The sequence below is a fragment of the Peromyscus maniculatus genome, chromosome 6, assembly GCF_049852395.1.
Source record: "Peromyscus maniculatus bairdii isolate BWxNUB_F1_BW_parent chromosome 6, HU_Pman_BW_mat_3.1, whole genome shotgun sequence".
NCBI lineage: Eukaryota > Metazoa > Chordata > Mammalia > Rodentia > Cricetidae > Peromyscus > Peromyscus maniculatus.
The window spans coordinates 75,024,145-75,045,668 of NC_134857.1; the positions used below are offsets into that span (position 1 = coordinate 75,024,145).

Consider the following 21,524-nt stretch of genomic DNA (forward strand, 5'->3'; position numbering starts at 1 on the left):
GGTACACATACAATAAAAATAAAGAAAATATTTAAACAATATCACTTTTTTTGCCATTAGTTTAGATGTCATCGATTTATTACTACGGAAATTATTTACATGACGGTATAGCTCAGTGTCAGCAGAATGAGCTGCTTCATGTGACACCATTTCCACAGCGATTTCTGTCCCCATCCTTCCCAAGAATGTCACCATCTCTAAAGAGGGGATAACCCCTGCCCATCTAGAACCATCTGGGGCCCCCATCCTCTGGGCAAAGACCTTGTTCTCCAGCTTTCACACTGATGGTCATGGTCGAACCTACCGCCTTTCCTTTCCAGCCTGACCTCACAGCTCCTGCGTGCGGCTTTCCTGGAGCATGCAGCTGCCACCTTTCAACCAGCTCTCAGGCAGAGGAAAAGAAACTTCCTCAAAGCTTGCCAGCCAGGACTCCTGCGGCGGCGGCTCCAACTCTTCTAATGATCTCCACAGGACAGGGAGTATTGGTGGGAAAAGAACAAGGTTTAGTTGACCGCTTCTCTCCAGCCTGGGACAACTGAGTCATGAACTACCTGCCAAGCAAGCGCGAGGACCGGACATACACAAGGCAGGCACAGTGGGACACACTTGTCGATGAGAGACCGTTTCTTACAAAACAAGGTGGGAAGGGGCACTCAAGGCTGTCTTCTGGCTTCCACACGTATGCAACCTATACCTATGTGCAACCACACACACACACACACACACACACACACACACACACACACACACACACGAATACATGAAATCTGACTCTTAAAAGCTTCCCCATCTGCAGGCATTAAAATGACCCAGCTCACTTTCCTATTGAAGAGCCTAAATGCAAATTTATACCATTATCTTTTGGGATGCATTTTATGAGTGTTTGCCTGTATGTGCATCACATACATGCTTGGTATCGATAGAGCCATAAAGAGGGTGTCAGACCCTTTGTGACAAGAGTTACAGAGGGTTGTGAGGCCCCTTGTCTGTGCTAGGAACTAACCAACAAGTGTTCTTAGCCTGACTCCTCTCTCCAGCCCAGAAAGAGCTTTCCTTAAGGGAGCCTCCGGGTTAGTCAGAAGGCCTTCTAGGGACAACGAACATCTTGCTCTCCTTCCTCTTCCTCTTCTCTTCATCCGGAGCTTTGGATTCTCAAACCCTTGAGTTAAACAGACCGAGTTACAATCTCCGCAAGAGTTCTTCGTCAAGTTTAAACTGTTCTGATGGGAACTGAAGCCCCTGCTCTCAGCCCGAGTTAGATTTCAGCTGAAGGATGGGAAGGCTGCTCAAGATTTTGCTCATTCTAACCCACACCGAGCCTGGGTGGAGGAGGGAGCTGGAGCAGAGGAGATGTGGAAAAGACCCAAGAAGGCTCAACAGTCAGGCCCAAGTTCTTTCTTCCTGGGTTTAACCCCAGCACCAACAACTACCCCAACAAGGAACAGAAAGGGTGACAATCAACAAGAACTTGAACTGTTTAGACAGAAAAAGAAATAAGGCTGTGCGTCACACTCACACTTGACACTTCCAAAGCACTGGAGAGTTTATTAAGAGCGAAGCCTCTGGTAGGATGTGGATCTGGGCAGCCCAGCCTCTGCTTCCCAGGTTCCCAGCCTCCTCCACCAGAGCCCAGGCCAGCCTGAGTCTGCACAGGGCAGGACCGGGACACTTAACGAAACACAAAGAAATCCCAGAAGTTTAAGGCCCAAGCGGGGTGCTCATAGAAAACATACTTCACTTGAACAAATACCTTCTAAAGAACCAACTTAATTCTGATCCTTAGAACTCGAAGCTACTTTGTGGAGCTGACATTCAGTTCAGCGCTTTAGGCCGGCAGTGGAGGAGGGCCTGGGCTCCCCTGGGCTCTGCTACAAGGCTGGGGGCCCCCGAACGAGGCCTGGAAAGTAAGCTGATAATCAGGCTCCTCCTTCCACACCCCACCGAACTCAACACAATGGTCTTTTCTGCTGTCTTTGTCAAACAAAGGTCTGCTGGGGATGCTTCACAGTGAAACCTCCATCATCACTGAGAATGTCTCTAGAAAACAGCCTTAAGGAACAAGGCTCTCTCAAAGGCTCAAACTCAGGCTTCTCAAAGCTCCATGTTCTACTGAGATGTTCCATGAGGAAGCCTGCTTGTTTTTGAGGTGCACCCTTGACCCTCACATTGACTGTACTCCAGTCATAGGTTGTGGCTGTCCTTCTTCTTGGTCAACACCTGCAGGTAGACTTCATGAAGTGTACTGAGGAAGCTAGAGTCATTCTTTATTAGATGTATCAGTGTGTCCTGGAGCTGAGACTTGCTGAGAATAATGGAAGGCTTTCTCTGATTTTCTGGCGTTCCAACAGTGAGGGGAGAGGGAGAGCTTGCTTTCCTCTCCAGGTCTGTGGACCTGGGGACTGTCTGCTGGAACACACTGGGGGACAGCAGGATAGAAGACACTGCTGTGGTTGCTGCAGTGACCAACGCAGGGCCTGCAATCTGAAGGGTTGGAGCAAGCACCATGTTGCTCAGGGAGGCTGAGGGCACTGCTCTGGCTGCTGCTGTCTTAGAGGGAGGCTCTATGAAGCTCTCAGGGGTGGCCAGCCGGCCAGCTGCTGAGGAAATGCCAGGTGCCACTGCACCTTTTCCAAGAGGCGGCGGCGGCAACTGTGTTTGGTCATCCTGTGGGGTCAACCTGAGTTTCTGGAGCAGATCAACGCTGGGGAGGGATGTGCCAGTGGGGCTTGACAGACTCACTGGGGCTCTGAAGGGGCTTAGCTCAGGAACTGGCTGGCTCAGGGTTGGAGACTTCTGTCTGGGTGTGGTCTTCACTGCTTGCATCATGGTGCTATTCCGAGGTAAGTGAGGAACCTGTGTGGTGGGAGCTTCGGCTGGCAGAGCAGGACTGAGGACCGGGCTCAGCGGGACTGTGTAGCTTGCGGCATGCTTTTCCCCTGACTGGGCAATGGAGGCGGGAGTGATGAGCACGGAGGGCGCTGACTTCAGGCTGGACTGTGTGGGGAGCAACAGAATGGACACCCAGGTTTTCAGACTGTGGCACGCCCGCTGACTGCTCATCATCTCCGGGCGGCTTCTCCACGTCTTCTGACTCGAGACCCACAACTGATGGTTGCTCCTTTGGCAAAGAGGTTCCAAATAACTCTTCTACTGTCAGGTGTTTGTGACCCGATGGAGCAGACTTATCTTGTAACCCAGAGGGTGTCTCGTCTGGTGTCTCGGTGCTTCCCAGATTGGAGAGCTGAGTGCTTGGCTGTAACCCAGGGCTGGAGATATTTGAGCCGCCCATCTGATTCCTCTCATACTCATCCTTGGCCCTGCTGAGCATCTCCAGGATGTCAATGGGCCTCTGGTCGTTGCAGCCATTGGCCTGGCTGGGACTCTGTTTCTCTTGAGCAGCCTGCTGGGATCGCCGTGTCTCCTCTTTGACCACATCAGCCATGAGTTTTGCTATGCGGTGACAGTCATTCTTGTCATAAAACCAGATACTGTATATCGACAAGCTTGCATTTCTATACAGAAGAAATGGTTCGTGGAGCTGAAATTCCAAATCTTTATTCACTGGTTCGACCAGGTTGTGCATGTTCAGTCGGTTGACAACGGTGAAACCATGGTAAGGTGAAGCGGACCTTCGATACACAAATAGGGTCCCTTCTATATCAGCCTTCTCCCACTGGTTGGCTTTAGGGCAGAAAGTGTAGAGCGCGACGTGGCCCGTAAGGTCTGTGATGCTGGTGATATAGGGGTCGCGTCGCTTCAAGGCCGCCAGACTCATCTCAAGCCTCGCTCGACTCAACGACTCCATCTTGGATCCCGGAGCCGAACCTAGCTCAAAAACCAACCAAACAAATAAATAAATAAATTCTTAAAAAGAATAAAATGTTTCAGTCAGATGATGCCAACATGTCAAGTAAGATTACAACCTTTATTTAACAACATAAGGGCATTAGTAACCTTTTTTTTTTTTGGTTTTTCGAGACAGGCTTTCTCTGTGTAGCTTTGCGCCTTTCCTGGAACTCGCTCTGTAGACCAGGCTGGCCTCGAATTCACAGAGATCTACCTGGCTCTGCCTCCTGAGTACTGGGATTAAAGGGGTGCACCACCACTGCCGGGCAGGTATTAGTAACCTTGACAAAAGATACTTTGAGTTTTGGGAACAAAAACTTTGTTTTTCGAGACAGGGTTTCTCTGTGTAGTTTTGGTGCCTGTCCTGGAACTACTCTGTAGCCCAGGCTGGCCTCGAACTCACAGAGATCCACCAGGCTCTACATCCTGAGTGCTGGGATTAAAGGTGTGCTCCACCACCGCCCGGTGGAACAAAAGCTGTGGTTCACTAGACAATGGGGTAAAGGAATGTGGTGGTGCTTGCCTGTTGATCCTGGCACTTGGAAAGAGAAGGCAGGAGAATCAGGAGTTCAGCAGACTCAGGCACAGAGGCAGTTCTAGGCTGCTCTGGGTTACACAAAACCCTATCACAAAACACAAACAATGGTCTCTTCAGATGCTTGCAGCCCACTTCTTCCTTGCAGGGTATATCCTCTGTATTTTCACCTGCCTCTGAATAAGACTTTTCTATTGAAAAGAAAAAAGAGAGGGGCTGGAGAAACGGGATGGTGGTGTGAATGAGAACGGCCCCCATAGGCTCATGGGTTTAAACACTTGGTCACCAGGGAGTGGCGCTATTTGAAAGGATTGGGAGGTGTGGCCCTGTTGGAGGAAGTGTGTGTCTGGGGGTGGACACTGAGGATTCAAAAGCCCAAGCCAGGCCTAGTGGCTCTCTCTCTTCTTATGGAGCTGGATGTAGGACTCTCAGCTCCTTCCCAGCATCCTGTCTGCCTGTGTGTGGTCATGCTTCCCACCATGATGACAATGGACTAAGCTTCTGAAACTGTGATCAAGCTGCAATTAAATACTTTCTGTATTTGGTTTTGTTTTGTTTTGTTTGTTTTGTTTTCTCTTTAGGGACCCACCACCCAGCTTCCAGATAAATACACAGAAACTTATTCTGACTTATAACTTTCTGGCTTTATTTCTAGCCAGCTTTTCTTTAATTATCCCATCTACCTTTTGCCTCTGGGCTTTGATCTTTTTTTATTTTTATATCACTTTTCTTTCCTTCTTATTCCATGTCTGGCTGTGTGGCTGTGTGCCTGGCCCCTGGCATCCTCCTCTCCTCCTTTTCTCACTCCATCTCTTCTTGTTCTTTCCTTCTATTTATTCCCTCTGCCTGGCAGCCCCACCCATCCCTCTCCTGACTTGCTATTGGCCAGTTCTTTATTAGACCAATCAGGTGTTTTAGGCAGGCAAAGTAACACAGCTTCACAGAGTTAAATGAACACAACATAAAAGAATGCAACACATCTTTGCATCATTAAACAAATATTCCACAGCATAAATGAATGTAACGCAACTTTCTTTCATAAGAGTTTTAGTGGTCATGGTGTTGATTCACAGCAATAGAACAGAACAGTGACTAAATTGGATGGTTAGGAGTATTAACTGTTATTTCAAAGAACCTGAGCTCAGTTTCAAGCATCCATATCAGGTAGTTCAAAACCACTTGTAACTCTAGTTCTAGGGAGATCTGATGCCTCTGCATCAGGCAGGGACTCTGGCGGCGTGGAGACTCCGGCTTCTTGTAGCTACAGCCTGTGCTGGTGACTGCAAAGCCATAGGCAAGTGGCTTTTTTGTGAATTTGTGCCCCAAAAGTTGGACACCAGATGTTGCAGGAATCCTAAATGGTTTTATAAAAACCTGGAGCTGGAGCCAGACATTGGGGTAAATGGTGAAAGATCAGAGGAAACAAGCCACAGCCACTTCTCAAAGGGGCAATTGCTGTGGTAAGAGTTGGGGAGGAATAGAGAAGGGAATAGCAGGGTACATAAAAGTGATCTGATCGGGAAATGGGAAATGGGGAGGGGGTGGCGGCTTTAATTAGGGAGATGAATCCAGGAGCAAAGATAGAAACTGACAGTAGGGGTGTCTAGAAAGGTCACAAGGAGTCATGTTATCAACATTTACCTTTTAAAAACACAAAACGATCCCAGGCGGTGGTGGCGCACACCTGTAATCCCAGCACTCGGGAGGCAGAGGCAGGTGGGTCTCTGTGAGTTCAAGGCCAGCCTGGGGTACAGAGCGAGATCCAGGACAGCCAGGGCTATAGGGAAATTCTGTTGTGGAATATTATTTTAAGATTTGTTACATTTGTTTGTGCCGTGGAACATTTGTTTAATAATGCAAAGACGTGTTGTTGGTTAAGCGGTGGTGCTTGTGGCTGGTCGCTGCCTGTGGCAGCCAGGCCCACAGAAGAGTCACGAGCTATGGTTACCTTTCTACAGCTTTATTGGGGGGGGGGGGGAGAGCGACGGAGCCGAGTGGGGAGAACACGGAAGGAGAGAGTGCCAACGGAGAGGGCACAGAGAGGGGACCCCCGCTTTTTAGGCTGGGACGCCGTCGCAGGCTGATGACGTAATTAAGGACACAATCCTTACATATGTTGCATTTGTTTAAGTCTGTGAAGCTGTTTACTTTGTCTGTCTGAAACACCTGATTGATCTAATAGAGCTGAATGGCCAATAGCAAGGCAGGAGAAAGGATAGGTGGGGCTGGCAGGCAGAGAGAATAAATAGGAGGAGAAATCTGGGAGATGATTGGGGAGCAAGAAGAGGAGGATGACGCCAGGGCCTGCCACTCACCTACCCAGCCAGACATGGAGTAAGAGGTAAAGCAAAGGTACACAGAAATAGAGAAAGGCAAAAGACAGACAGGGTAATTTAAGAAAAGCTGGCTATGAACAAGCCAAGCTAAGGTCAGGCATTCCTAAGTGAGAATAAGACTCTGTGTGATAGATTTGGGAGCTGGGTGGCAGGCCCCGCAAGGAGTAAAAGTGTAAAGGGCAAAAAACAAAACAAAAAACAACTACAAAATCCTGTCTCAAAAAAATTAACTAAAGAAATAAATAGAAATAAAAAACCACAAACAAACAAACAAAACCCCAAATCTATAATACACATAAATCTGTCTATAAATACACATATAGTTTAAATGAAAGTTTCCCATCTGGTCTGGAAATGTTCTCTCCAAGAGCCAATGACCATCTAACAAAAGAACATCTAACCTCAACACCAGGCATGAGAAGCCGTCAGGTGCTGCTGGTCAGGGTTGCCCAAGAGGCACCCAAAACATTACTGGCCATTGTTACTGCTCTTGGTTGCGCACCGGAGATAAAGACTTGTTGCTCAAGACACCGTACACTTCAGAAGTAAGGGCTAGAGGCCTCTGAACTGAACTCATCTGAATGCTCCCTCCCTGAGGACAAGCTGTCATGGTACCAGAAGGAACCATGCAAGCTTCCAAAGGATGGACGCTAACAACAGTCTTACCTAGGTATGATGCCTATGAACCACATCCATGCCAAGCAGGGGCATGATAACTCCAAGGGTGCAGCAGTGGCATGCAAAACTTGAGTAACTAAGGGCCCTCTGATTGGACCTTAGACCTGCTCAACAAAAGGGAAACCGTGCCTAGTTCTGGAAACCCAGGGCTAGTGAAGTCATGGGTCTTGGAGGAGAGCCTACAATCATCACACTACTAAACCAGCATCATCCCTAAATGCATCCTAGATATTTATCCTGAAGTGCACAGATAAGTGTGGTCCTCACCCTTCTTCTTACAAAGGAAACTTCTTTACAACAGATGGAGAGCATTACAGAAAATCACAAATAATCAAAATGCAGAGATGTGGAGCCCAGGCCCAAAGAATACATCCACAAAACACTCCCAGACCTAAGGCTCAGGGAACATTGTAGAAGAGAGACTGGAAAGATTGTAAGAGCCAGAGGTCAGGGAGTTTGCTGTGAGACTGTATCTGTTAGTAATGTCAGAAGCTACACCATAAAGTCTCACCAACGTGACTGCCTAACCATGAGCTGAACAAGAACAACAATGCACATGTCAAAGTGGACAGGGAAGCCCACGAGGCCTCAACCCTACACAGAGAACTACAGGCAACTAAGAAAGCTTGGGTGGCTTGGGAGTCCCTCCTCGGGGAAGAGTACACTGATTGGTTAACCAGTACCCAACGGTCAGCCCTGAACACATACACAGGAGTAGGATTATACATACACACCTATGCATATAACAACCATTAACAAAAAAAGAGGCTATGAATTTGAAAGAGAGCAAGGAGCAGTGTACAGAAGCGCTTGGAAGGAAGAAAGGAATTTTTTTTCCTTTATTAAGAAATTTTCAGCCGGGCGGTGGTGGCACACACCTTTAATCCCAGCACTCGGGAGGCAGAGCCAGGCAGATCTCTGTGAGTTCAAGGCCAGCCTGGACTACCAAGTGAGTTCCAGGAAAAGGCACAAAGCTACACAGGGAAACCCTGTCTCGAAAAACCAAAAAAAAAAAAAAAAAAAAAGAAAGAAAGAAAAAAGAAAAGAAAAAGAAATTTTCATTCGGGCGGTGGTGGTGGCGCACGCCTTTAATCCCAGCACTCGGAGGGAGAGGCAGGCGGATCTCTGTGAGTTCAAGGCCAGCCTGGGCTACCAAGTGAGTTTCAGGAAAGGCACAAAGCTACACAGGGAAACCCTGTCTCGAAAAACCAAAAAGAAAGAAAAAAAAAAAAGAAATTTTCTACTCACTCCTCATGCTATCCACAGACCCCCCCTCCTCCCTCCTCCCACCCCCAGTCCTCTTTCCCAAGCCACCCCACATCCCTCAAATCGAGGTCGCCCATGGGGAGTCAGCAGAGCCCAGCTCACTGAGCCTAGGCAGGTCCAAGCCCCTTCTCACTGCACCAAGGCTGTGTCTTGGTGCACAGGCAGGCCTCTGGGAATCCGGTGCCTGTGGTGTGACACCTTGCACAGGAATTTTTTTTTTTAAGTGTCAAAAAATAAATCTATTTTTAAATTTTATGTGTATGGGTGTTTGTGACCATGCAGTGCCTACAGAGGCCAGAAGGGGGTGTCAGAGTCCCTGGAACTGGAGTTCCAGAACCTACATGGTGGATCACAACCATCTATAACTTGCTTCAGAGATAAGATCCAACACTTTCTTCTGACTCTGAGACCATCACACACACGGTGAATATACATACATGAAGGCAAAGCATTCATACATATAAAAGAAATACATCTTGAAAAACCACAAAAGTTTTTTTTTTTTTTTTAACCTAAAAACAAGAATGCTTCTTTATTTGGGTTGACAAGTGATCATGAAATTTCTATCAGAACTGTTGTTAACTCTGCTTTTTCATTTTTTTAAAGAAATGTTTTAATTCATTTTACATATCAACCACAGATCCCTCACTCATCCCTCCTCCCGCTCCAATCCAGCCTCCCCGCTTCCACCCCATGCCATCAACCCCCTCATTCCCTCCTTCAAAAGGGTAAGGTATCCCATGGGGAGTCAACAAAGCCTGGTACATTTAGTTGAGGAAGGACCAAGCCCTCCCCCTTGCATCTAGGCTGAGCAAGGCATCCGACCACAGGTAATGAGCTCCAAAAAGCCAGCTCTTGCACCAAGGATACATCTTGATCCCACTGCCAGGGAGCCCTTCAAACACACCAAGCTATACAACTGTCTCCAGTATGTAGAGGGCCTAGTCTGGTCCCATGCAGGTTCCACAGCTCTCAGACCAAAGTTCGTGAGTTCCTACAAACTTGGTTCTGTATCAGGAGTCTTAAAAGTTCTTATTAATAAAATCAAACCTGAGGCCAGTTATTGGAGTGAACGCTGCTGGAAGATCAGAGAAGCAGAACAAGCCACAGCCAACTCACCTCGCCAATTCTTCAGCTGATCCTGTTTCCTCAGACTGGCAGCCTCTGTGTCCTCATGCAGAATGGGTCTCAGCTGAACTGTTGCACAAAAGCCTGAATGCTTAACTAGCTCAGTTCCTGGTTTTCATGCCTTATATACCTTTCTGCCCTCACTTCCTGGGATTAAAGGCGTGTGTCACCATGCCTAGCTGTTTCCAATGTGGCCTTGAACTCCCAGAGATCCAGAGGGATTTCTGCTTCTGGAATGCTAGGATTAAAGGTGTGAGTGCCACCATTTTCTAGCCTCTGTATCTAGTGGCTGTTCTGTCTCTGACTCCAGATAAAGTTTATTAGGTTGCACAGTATTTGGCATGCACAATACCACCATATGGTTCAGTTGTCTGTAGATTTCCCCATCATGATCTTGGCCCCCTTTGCTCATAAAATCCCCCTTCCCTCTCTTCGACTGAACTCCCGGAGCTTGGCCAGGTGCTTGGCTGTGGATCTCTGCATCTGCTTCCATCAGTTGCTGGATGAACGTTCGGTGTCTTCACATGCTGCTTGTCATGGTGGCAGCTGGCAGTTTCTCCTGCCTCAGCCTTCTGCTTCCCAGAATTCTCCTCAAAAGTTTTTTAAATGAAAAAAAAAATTAAAACCAAAAAACTGATAAACTGTCCAAGTACTTGGGAAGGCAGAGGCAGGTTTGGAGTTCAAGGCCAGCCTCACAACCTAGTCAATTCAAGGTCAGCCTTGGCTGAGGCTCTGTTCCAAAAACAAAAGAAGACAACGGGCTGATAAGGCCTAAGGATTCAACCCCAGAGCCCACGTGGTAGGAGAGAACTGACGCCCTCATGTTGCCCCAACCTGTACACTTGAGCTGTGGGATGAGCAGGTCACAGTTCCCACACTAATAAAATAAATGTGTAAAAATAAAAACTCATACCCAAATGTTAGCAGGGCATAGTGGTGCAGACCTTTAATTTTAGCACTCTGGAGGCAGGGGCAGGTGGATCTCTGAGTTGGAAGCCAGCCTGGTCTACACAGTGAGCTCCAGGTTAGCTGAGCTTATCCAGTGAGGCCTTATCTCAAAACACCAGCAGCCCACACAGGTTCCTCAGGCTTACAGTGTTAGCGGTGTCTACCTGGATCTAGTCCAGTGTCCTTATAACTGCTTCAGAAAACATGCGGACCATTCTCATTCTCAGCAGCATTTGTGCTTGAGATCTTTGCCAACACTTCTGGCCCACACTATCTCCTCTGATTGAATTTGTTATTTGAGAGCTTGTCTGGAGTGTCTAGCAGGGGAGTGCAGCTACTCGTATCCCCCTGACCAAAGACCAACCCTCCTCTGTTGGGGTAGGGTAGGGATCGTTCTCACTGCCTCATGGGCACCCATCCCCCAGCTGCACACTCTCGGGAAGGATGCACATGGAGCGGGGAGGGAGGAAGGGGACACCTGCTTAGCCAGCCAGATCAGCCAAATCAACCCTGGAGATCAACTGGGGTAACAAGTGGCAGCCAGATTGGGCTCACATCCATTTTTGTTTGAGATAGGACCTCTTGTACACCTGGCTGTCCACAAACTTACTATACAGTCAGATGACCCAGAACTTCTGATCCTCCTCCTCCCACATTCCGAATGCTAGGATACAGGGTCTCACTGTGTAGCCCTGACTGTCCTGGAACTCTCTGTAGACGAGGGTGGCCTTGAACTCACAGAGATCCGCCTGCCCCTGCCTCCTGAGTCCTGGGATTAAAGGCTGCTGGGGGGTGGGGGGTCGTTTAGTACTGGAGAACTAAAGCAGGGCTTCGGGAATGCTAGACAGGCACTGTGCAGTGCTGTGTTTCCAACCCCTGGACCTCCCACGGTTTGTTGTGTATCATTCACAGTACTTATGTCCCTCACTGTCTCACAGCTAATGAGTTTGTGTGTTTTTACTCCTGAACACTGTAACTCTTGATGGCCAGTTTACTTCTTTTGATCCCCATGTCTCATGCACTGCTCAGGAGCTGCTACCTAAGTGTTTATAATAATCATTTTTGGATACTGGAGAGACAGCTCAGGTTAAGAGCACTGGCTGCTCTTCCAGAGGTCCTGAGTTAAATCCCAGCAACCACATGGTGCCTCACAACCATCTCTAATAAGATCTGGTGTCCTCTTCTGGCCTGCAGGTGTACATGCATGCAGGCAGAACACTGTATACATAATAAATAAATAAACAAACAAATAAATTCAATAAATAAATAAATAAATCTTTAAAAAAAAATTCAGAGCCAGGCAGTAGTGGTGGCACACACCTTTAATTCCAGCACAGGAGGCAGAGCCAGGAGGATCTCCGTGAGTTCAAGGCCAGCCTGGTCTACAGAGCAAGATCCAGGACAGGCACCAAAACAACACAGAGAACCCTGTCTCTAAAAACCAGAAAATAAAACAATCCAGGGAATACGGTGCTCTCTTTTGGCTTCCACAAGCACCAGGCATATGTGTGGTCACATATATACCTGCAGGCCAACACTGGTACACATACAATAAAAATAAAGAAAATATTTTAAAAATATCACTTTTTTGCCATTAGTTTAGATGTCATCGATTTATTACTATGGAAATTATTTACATGACGGTATAGCTCAGTGTCAGCAGAATGAGCTGCTTCATGTGACACCATTTCCACAGCGATTTCTGTCCCCATCCTTCCCAAGAATGTCACCATCTCTAAAGAGGGGATAACCCCTGCCATCTAGAACCATCTGGGGCCCCCATCCTCTGGGCAAAGACCTTGGTGTCCAGCTTTCACACTGATGGTCATGGTTGAACCTCCCGCCTTTCCTTTCCGGCCAGACCTCACAGCTCCTGCGTGCGGCTTTCCTGGAGCATGCAGCTGCCACCTTTCAACCAGCTCTCAGGCAGAGGAAAAGAAACTTCCTCAAAGCTTGCCAGCCAGGACTCCTGCGGCAGCGGCTCCAACTCTTCTAATGATCTCCACAGGACAGGGAGTATTGGTGTGAAAAGAACAAGGTTTAGTTGACCGCTTCTCTCCAGCCTGGGACAACTCAGCCATGAACTACCTGCCGAGCAAGCGCGAGGACCGGACACACACAAGGCAGGCACAGTGGGACACACTTGTCAATGAGACCGTTTCTTACAAAACAGGGTGGGAAGGGGCACTCAAGGCTGTCTTCTGGCTTCCACACGTATGCAACCTATACCTATGTGCAAACACACACACACACACACACACACACACACACACACACACACACACACACACACACACGAATACATGAAATCTGACTCTTAAAAGCTTCCCCATCTCCAGGCATTAAAATGAGCCCAGCTCACTTTCCTATTGAAGAGCCTAAATGCAAATTTACACCATTATCTTTTGGGATGCATTTTATGAGTGTTTGCCTGTATGTGCATCACATACATGCTTGGTATCTACAGAGCCAAAAAGAGGGTGTCAGACCCTTTGTGATAAGAGTTACAGAGGGTTGTGAGGCCCCTTGTCTGTGCTAGGAACTAACCAACCAGTGTTCTTAGCCGGACTCCTCTCTCCAGCCCAGAAAGAGCTTTCCTTAAGGGAGCCTCCGGGTTAGTCAGAAGGCCTTCTAGGGCCAACTGACATCTTGCTCTCCTTCCTCTTCCTCTTCTCTTCATCCGGAGCTTTGGATTCTCAAACCCTTGAGTTAAACAGACCGAGTTACAATCTCTGCAAGAGTTCTTCGTCAAGTTTAAACTGTTCTGATGGGAACTGAAGCCCCTGCTCTCAGCCTGAGTTAGACTTCAGCTGAAGGATGGGAAGGCTGCTCAAGATTTTGCTCATTCTAACCCACACCGAGCCTGGGTGGAGGAGGGAGCTGGAGCAGAGGAGATGTGGAAAAGACCCAAGAAGGCTCAACAGTCAGGCCCAAGTTCTTTCTTCCTGGGTTTAACCCCAGCACCAACAACTACCCCAACAAGGGACAGAAAGGGTGACAAGGGAGGTGAGAACGATCATGTACTTCATTTACATGTATGAAAATGTAATAAAACCATCACTATCAGGCTAATCAAAATATTTAAAAATGGGTCTAAATAACTGATACAATTTTAGTACATTAAAACCAGGTATTTATTTCTTTTATATTGCATTTGTCATTTTTCAACAATACAAAGTAGAGACAAATAGTAACACTCCATAAAAATGTTGACTCCCCAGGTCCACTCCCTAAGTCCCAGCCCACCCTCAGATATTCCCTCCCACCCCTTACAGAACTCTGTCCTGAATAAAACACTTAAATACATCATAAATAGTAAATTATGAAAAAAATAGCAAGAATTGTTTCTTTCCTTCTTGTAAAAAAGAACATGGCAGCAAAGACAGGCAGCCAGAACCTGGCGGGGACGTCTAATATAGACAGTTACGGGGACAGGCTAACTCGCTATCAAGGTGGGATGGGTTGGAGAAGTAACAACAGGAGATTTCAACAGCCTGCCTGAAACACCATGTACTGCCCCTGTACGGGCCAGGACCAGACGGACCACAACCCTGAGAGGAGGAGAGGCCTCACGAGACCCCACTTCCAGCTTCTCTACACAGAGCAGGGGGCAGGCCAGGGGGCACGGCAATCACCCTACTGAGGGAAGTCTGCAGCTCCCCCGAAGTTTAAGAAAATATTCTCTAGCCTCATAGATACGACTGCCTGTTAAACAGACACAAATGTCTCCCTCCACCATAGCTCCACAAAGAGCAGAATACTGTTGGAAAATAAGGGAAGAACAAAGGAATCTCCTTTGGAGAATGGTCTAAAATCATTTGATAATTCTTTATATTTAGAAAAACTATTAGAATACATTCCAAATTGCAAAATAGTAACTGTGTGACCTGGCAGTGAGTAGAATCCTGCTAAGAAGGTCTACTCTCCTGGCATGGCTGCCCTGTCTTCTCAAAGGGTACAGGTGGCCATGCCCTCTCCACCCCCTCAGCCCCGAGTAGGGAGAGAGCAGCTGCCGGCAGGAACGTCACAGTCTTTCTGCTGCACAAACACTAGGGCACTTCCTAACCCTCTAGAGCTTCTAGGTCGTGTGCTGTTTGTTCTTTTCCTTTTTTAAGGAAGAAAGAAGGCTGGGAGTAGGATCATCCTTAATCTCCCCCAGAAAACCTTTATAATAAAAATCACTGGGGTCTTCTCAAAGACCAGAGGGAAGAGCGAATGTGGGAACGATGTCCAGCCAGTCTGTCCTGAGGAAGTTAAGAGTCCAGCTCCAGGTAAAAGGTGAAGAGAAGAAAATCACCTTGTCCAGCAGCCCCACATCTGCACGAAGAATGGGGTTTGAAAATATTCAGTCACAGAAGCCATGACTGACCCAGGAAAGATTCATGCCACCCATCTGGAGTGGTGGGGACGCTGCTGTCCTCAACTGTCGAAGGCACTGGTGCCCGGCCAAGGGGAGACGGGTTAGAGAGCTCTGCTAGCTCCACGCTTCTCTCCTCTCCTGATGACCAAGAAGAAGACTCAGCATTCCCGGGGCAAGGGCTGACATCTTGGGATCAAAGCGACAGTAGAGTCTTGTCTCAGGTCTTCTGAGGCTCACTGCTCACTGAAAAGAGCAAGAATGTAAAGTCAACCATGAGACGAGGAGGCAGGAATGGAATTCAAGGTTCTCATCCTAGCTAGCAAAACTGACTTTTTCCCTTCTCTTTTTAGTTTCAACTTCCAAAGTATGAAGTTGTTTTTGTTTTTTATGTTTGTTTTTTGAGGCAGGGTTTCTCGGTGTAGATCTGGCTGTCCTGGATCTCGCTCTGTAGCCCAGGCTGGCCTCGAACTCACAAAGATCCGCCTGCCTCTGCCTCCCGAGTGCTGGGATTAAAGACGTGTGCCACCACGTCCAGCTCCAAGTATGTATGAAGTTTTAAAACCACAAGCCTGGTGGGGGTGGCACACGCCTTCAACTCTGACTTCCAAGTACTGGAATTCAAGATGTGTGCCATCATGCCTGATCACAATTTTTTTTTTTGGCTTTTTTTGAGACAGGGTTTCTCTGCGTAGTTTTGCGCCTTTCCTGGAGCTCACTTGGTAGCCCAGGCTGGCCTCGAACTCACAGTGATCCGCCTGGCTCTGCCTCCCAAGTGCTGGGATTAAAGGCGTGCGCCACCACCGCCCGGCCTGATCACAATTTTTTAAAAGCCAGGTTCAAGGGCACACTAATACTTCCCAATCAGCTTTTTTGCTCCATCCCATCAGTGACCCACTTTACAACTTTCAGGCAGATACTCACATGGGTGAACTCGGACTCTGCAACTTCAAGCTTTTCCAAGGTGGAACTAACAGGAGGAGAAGAAAAAGAAAAAGGCAGGCAGAGAGGATTAGAAGATGAAAGGTGCTATGGGTGTAGCTCAAGTGGCAGAACAGACATACAGCATGTATAACCCTGGCTTCCACCCCCAGCACATCCTCCAAGGTCAATTATATTGCCTCTTCATGTTTCTTTTAAGATTCAGAAAACACCACTGGGCTGAAGAGATGGCTCAGTGGATAAGGGGCTTGCTGCACAAGCCTGGCAACCTGAGTTTGATTCCTGGAACCTACACCAAGGTTGAAGAACAGACTAACAACACAGAAGAGAAAACCTAAGAAGCTACTAAATTTAAGCCAGACACGGTGATGCATGTCTATAATCCCAGCTACTTGGAGGCTGAGGCAGGAGGTTTGATAGTTCAAGGTCTGTCTAGCTACAGAGTGACCTCAAGGCTATTCTGGATATACTTATGAGACACTGTTTTCAAGACACAAAGTCAAAGGCCCAGGGTGATGGCATATACCTTTAACCCCAGCAAGCAAGGAGTCAGAGGCAAGTGAATCTTAGCATTCTAGCTATTGTCTAACAAACAACCTGTGGTTGGTATATTGTGTACCCTAATAAAATCTGAACATCAGAGGACAAAACAAGCTGCTAAATTAAGCATAGAGGCTGGGCAGTGGTGGCACACATGTTTAATCCTAGTACTCAGGAGGCTGAGATCCGTCTGGATCTCTGTGAGTTTAAAGCCACCCTGGACTATATGAGATCGACTCAGTCTAGGAGAGAAACAGAGCCAGGCAGTGGTGGCACACACCTTTATCTTATTTTATTTTTTAAATATTTATTTATTTAGTACATAGTATTCTGCCTGCAGGCCAGAAGAGGACACCAGATCTCATTACAGATGGTTGTGAGCCACCACGTGGTTGCTGGGAATTGAACTCAGGACCTCTGGAAGAACAGCCAGTGCTCTTAACTGCTGAGCCATCTCTCCAGCCTGGCACATACCTTTAATCCCGGCATTAGTAAGGAAGTAATATCACTGGGCAGAGAAAGGTATATAAGGCATGGGGAGACAGGAATTAAAACCTTTTCGGCTAGAGGCCCTTTTCGGTTGAGAACTTAAAAGAGACATTCAGTCAGAGAATTCATGGAGTTGGTGAGGTGAGACGTGGCTTGCTTCCAGGCTAATATGGTTTCATCAGTTAAGACCCCCTGAAAGGTCTCCAATGACACGATGGCCCAGATGATTCAATATCCAAAAACAGCTTCAAGGCAACTGGCTCAGACAATGCAGCCTCACAGACTATTCCAGTCAGGACTTGATCATAATTCTTAATTTTCTCAGGATCCCCATAAGATTGCCAGTGCCCTCAGCCAACTGTTTGCATTTGGGATATGTGTGCACAGGCCACAGCATGACTGTGGGGGTCAGAGGGCAGGCCACAGAATCAGTTCTCTCTTTATACCATGTGGGTTTGAAGACCAAACTATATGGGTTCTGAAGATCAAACTCCTCTGTAGCCTAGGATCTCGAACTCACAGAGATCCGCCTGCCTCTGCCTCCCGAGTGTTGGGATGGATCCAAGGCATGTGCCACCACTGCCTGTTGTGGCTCCTTCTTGAATGAAGGTTTTCTTTGTTTGCTCTCAAGAACACTAGCTATAGAAAGGAAATGACAAGTAACTATGGAGTATCGCTGGCCAACAGTAGTACTGTGGTAGTACTGGAGCCCAGAGGCAATGGTGCTTATCCATCTTGTCTACTCTGCCTAGGTCTTGACCTCAGACTTAAGTACCTCAGCCAGGGGTAGTGCCCACATTATAATACTGGTACTGGGAAGGCTGATGGAGAGGATTGCTGTAAGCACTAGGCCAGCTTATTTTACAGAGTCAGGCATCTCAAAAGCCAACAAAGAAGGCTGGTTAGACGGCTCGGCAGGCTACAGTGCTTGCCAGCAAGCTTGAGTCTGCCAGCAGCAAGCTTGACCCCTGGAACCCACACGGAAGGCTATTCTCCGATACCCACAATGTGTGGCATACGTGTGCCTGCCCCCTCCAAAGAAATAAATGTGAAGAAAATTTAAAATTAAAAAATAAAGGCCCGGGGGGTGGGAGAAGGGAGGAGAGGGGGATCTGTGATTGGTATGTAAAATGAATAGAAATTTTTCTTAAAAAAAAAAAAAAATAATAATAATAAAGGCCTAAGCTTGGCATGGTGGTACATGTCTTTAATCCCAACACTCAGGAGACAGAGGCAGGTGACTCTGAGTTCCAGGCCAGCCTGGTCTACATAGCAAATTCTAGGCTAGTCAAAGTTACCTAAGTGAGACCTTTTCTCAAACAACAACAAAGAGTGAGATACAGATGTAATGTATGAATGCCTGGGTTCTCTCCTCAAGTACCAATAAAAAGACCAAACAGAAGAAGCTGCAAGTTTGTCTCACAGACACTCGTAACTCTAAAGCACAGGGAGTATGAGGAAGGCATCTGTGGGCTGGAGAGATGGCTCAGTCATTAGAGCACTTACTGCACTGGCAGAGGACCCGAGTTCAGTTCCCAGCACCTACCCAACTCACAACCACCTGGAACTCGAGTTCCCGGGGAGCCAATGCTCAGTCCCGGTGGCACTTGACATGCACATGGTACACAGACATACATGGAGACAAAAATACTCATACACATAAAATAAAGGTAAAAACAATTAGAAAAAAAAGATAGAAAAAAAAAGGGTATCATTGAACAGGGATTTTATCTACTGGAGTAAAATCTAGTAAGAGTCACACAATGGAATGACCCTTTGCTAGAATTCTACCAGCAGCAGAAACAGTGCTAACTTAAACCAAAAGGGCATGAGACAAAACAACACCAAGAGATCACTAGAGGCTGTTAACAAGCTTTCATGCTTGCAAAGGCACTGCACACATGCACACATGTGCGCGCACACACACACAGAGTTAAAATTTCTTATAAAAGTTGTAGGTTTTCTGGGGGGCAGGGTCTCACTGTATAGTGCTGGCTGGCCTTGAACTCAAGATCCTTCTGCCTCCTGAATGTCAGAATTAAAGGCATTACCATGCTAAGCTGAACTTTATAACTGTAAATAAAATTTGAAACAAGGGACCATTGGACACATCCTCCTTCAAATTCTACTAGAAAGAAGCTGAAAATAGGGCCTGGAGAGATGGCTCAGCAGCTAAAAGCACTGCTGCTCTTCCAGATGGACCCAGGTTCAATTCCCAGCACCCACATAGCAGTTCACAACTATTTGTAACTCCATTTCCAGTGGACCTGGCATCCTCACAGACATACATGCAGGAAAAAACCCAATGCACATAAAAATAAATAAAAAAATAAATAAACCTTTATTTAAAAGGAAAAAAAGCTGAAAATATACTCTAGCTTTCCTGAAACAGGAAGACCAAAGGTGAAGTGAAACCACGTACTCTGTAGAGTGATTTCTACACTCTGAGACCCAACTGAAGAAACACCAACAGTCCTGGACTGTAGGACAGCTAATGACTCGCTGTGCCTTTCTCTTTGTGTACAGCACTAAAGATAAAACCCAGGGCCCCAGCTATGCTAGGGAAATGCTGTACCACTGAACAATCCCTCCTGTCCCTGACTTCTCACAGTTGAAAGCAATGTATACAGCATTTGCAGTGCCCATCCACCGTAGGATGGCTTAAGAGGAGACGATAACTCCTCCTTTTAGACCACAGGTCCATAGTGTAAGAGGAGGAGAACTTGAGGAGCAGTGCTTATGAAACTGCTCCCAGGGAGCCACTCAAAACCAGGCCGGTCCCACACTCCTGTACCGCTGTGCTTGAGTGTAAACCCCCAGAGTGCTCTGATTACAGGCAACTACAAGTAAGGCACCATGGCCGGTGGAAAGCAGACAGCCCCCAGTGATCCCTGCTGCCAGCAGTCACAGCCTTGAGTCATTAAGGGAAATGTAGCATGGGTGATAGCATCCTACCAATTCTAAGAATAGGTATAAAGAATTCTACAGTCAGCCAGGCAGTGGTGGCGCACACTTTTAACCTCAGCCCTTGGGAGCAGAGGCAGGCAGATCTCGGTGAGTTCAAGGCCAGCCTGGTCTACAAAGCAAGTTCAAGACAGCTAGAGCTACAAAGAGAAACCCTGTCTCGAAAAACAAAACAAAACAAAAATTCTATAGTCTCACTGGGCAGTGGTGGTGCACGCCTTTAATCCTACCACGTGGGAGGCAGAGGCAGGTGGATCTCTGTCAGTTAGAGGCCAGCCTGGTCTACAGAGTAAATTTCAAACCAGCCAGGACTGTTACACAGAGAAACCATGTCTCTTAAAAACAAAACAAATGTAAAAAAAAATAATAATTCTATATATGGTTTCTATGTAGGTCCAGTTTCTATGTAGAGACACCTCTCTCACTCACACTGACAGAGAAGCTAGGAGCTATGTTCTGAGTTGCTCAGTGGAGAACCCATAGGGCAAACAGAGGGCTGTCTTTAGTCTTGCCTCAGCAAGGAACCAAGTCACACCACTAACCATATCAATGAGCTTAGAAAGAAATTCTTCCACTTGAGGACAGGATCCTATTCCTGGCCAACAGTTTCATTACCATCTCCTGAGAAATCTTAGCTCTGGATTCCTAACCCAAGAAACTATGACATAGGTTTTTGTTTAGCTTTGTTTGTTTTGAGACCAGGTCTCATACAGGCCAAGCTGGCTCTGAATTCCCATCTTACAATCTCTAACTCTTTAGTGAGAGGATGTAAGGTATGTCCCACAACACCCAGTTATGTTTCTTATTTTAAGCCATTAAGTATGGAAGTAATTTATTGTGATGGAATAGATAACATACTAGGTAACAAAATGAAGTCATGATTACTATACTAGCCTCTTGAATGCTTTGACTGCTGACAGGGTGGTAGCACCTGACTACAGGACACAGGAGACTGATACAGAAGGACTGCACATCTGAGGTCAGTGTGGGCTATTCAGTGAGACGGTCTCACAACCACCAACCAAACAATAAACTCTCTCTTTTTTTCCCCCCTACCCCCTCTCTTTCTTTGGAGATAGGGCCTCTCTATAGTCCTGGCTGTCCTGGAACTCACTAGGTAGCTCAGGCTGGCTTTGAACTCTGAGATCTACCTGTCACTGCCTCCCTAGCACACCACAACACCCAGCATAGGCTCTTGAAAATGTCAAAATGAAGATTTCTGAGACCTAAAAGAGGTTATATGGAGTAACAGGCTAAGAAACCAACCTCAAATTTAGTATCTGCAAAGGTTCTCCAACTGCAGGTGAGAAACTGGGGCCAGGAACAGGTGAGCCCTCACTGATCTCCTCCAAAGGTGGAGTCTGAGGTAAGACATCAGGACGCCCAAGGTGCACATCTGGAGAAAAAAGACAATCAATTGATAAACAAGGAATGAATCAAAAAATGGAGTCTTGTCAGGTAAGTCAGGAAACACAGGGAAAATGTAGTGACTTAG

The 21,524-nt window shown here is 47.0% G+C and overlaps 1 protein-coding gene and 1 pseudogene across 8 annotated transcripts in view; both read right to left on the reverse strand.

Moving 5' to 3' along the window:
- Nucleotides 1-1,622: 1,622 nt before the first annotated feature.
- On the reverse strand, nucleotides 1,623-3,819 carry LOC102914035 (mRNA-decapping enzyme 1A pseudogene; annotated as a pseudogene).
- Nucleotides 3,820-13,847: 10,028 nt separating this feature from the next.
- Pip5k1a (phosphatidylinositol-4-phosphate 5-kinase type 1 alpha) overlaps nucleotides 13,848-21,524 on the reverse strand; it is a 43,821-nt gene continuing 36,144 nt past the window's right edge. For all 8 annotated transcript variants that reach the window (XM_042279493.2, XM_042279492.2, XM_076574548.1 and 5 more), the window contains 3 exons: nucleotides 21,296-21,425; nucleotides 16,019-16,064; nucleotides 13,848-15,340 (listed from right to left, as the gene is read on the reverse strand). In XM_042279493.2, the coding sequence (XP_042135427.1) occupies nucleotides 15,338-15,340; nucleotides 16,019-16,064; nucleotides 21,296-21,425 (179 nt within the window). In that variant the 3' untranslated portion in view covers nucleotides 13,848-15,337. The remainder of the gene's footprint in view (nucleotides 15,341-16,018; nucleotides 16,065-21,295; nucleotides 21,426-21,524) is intronic.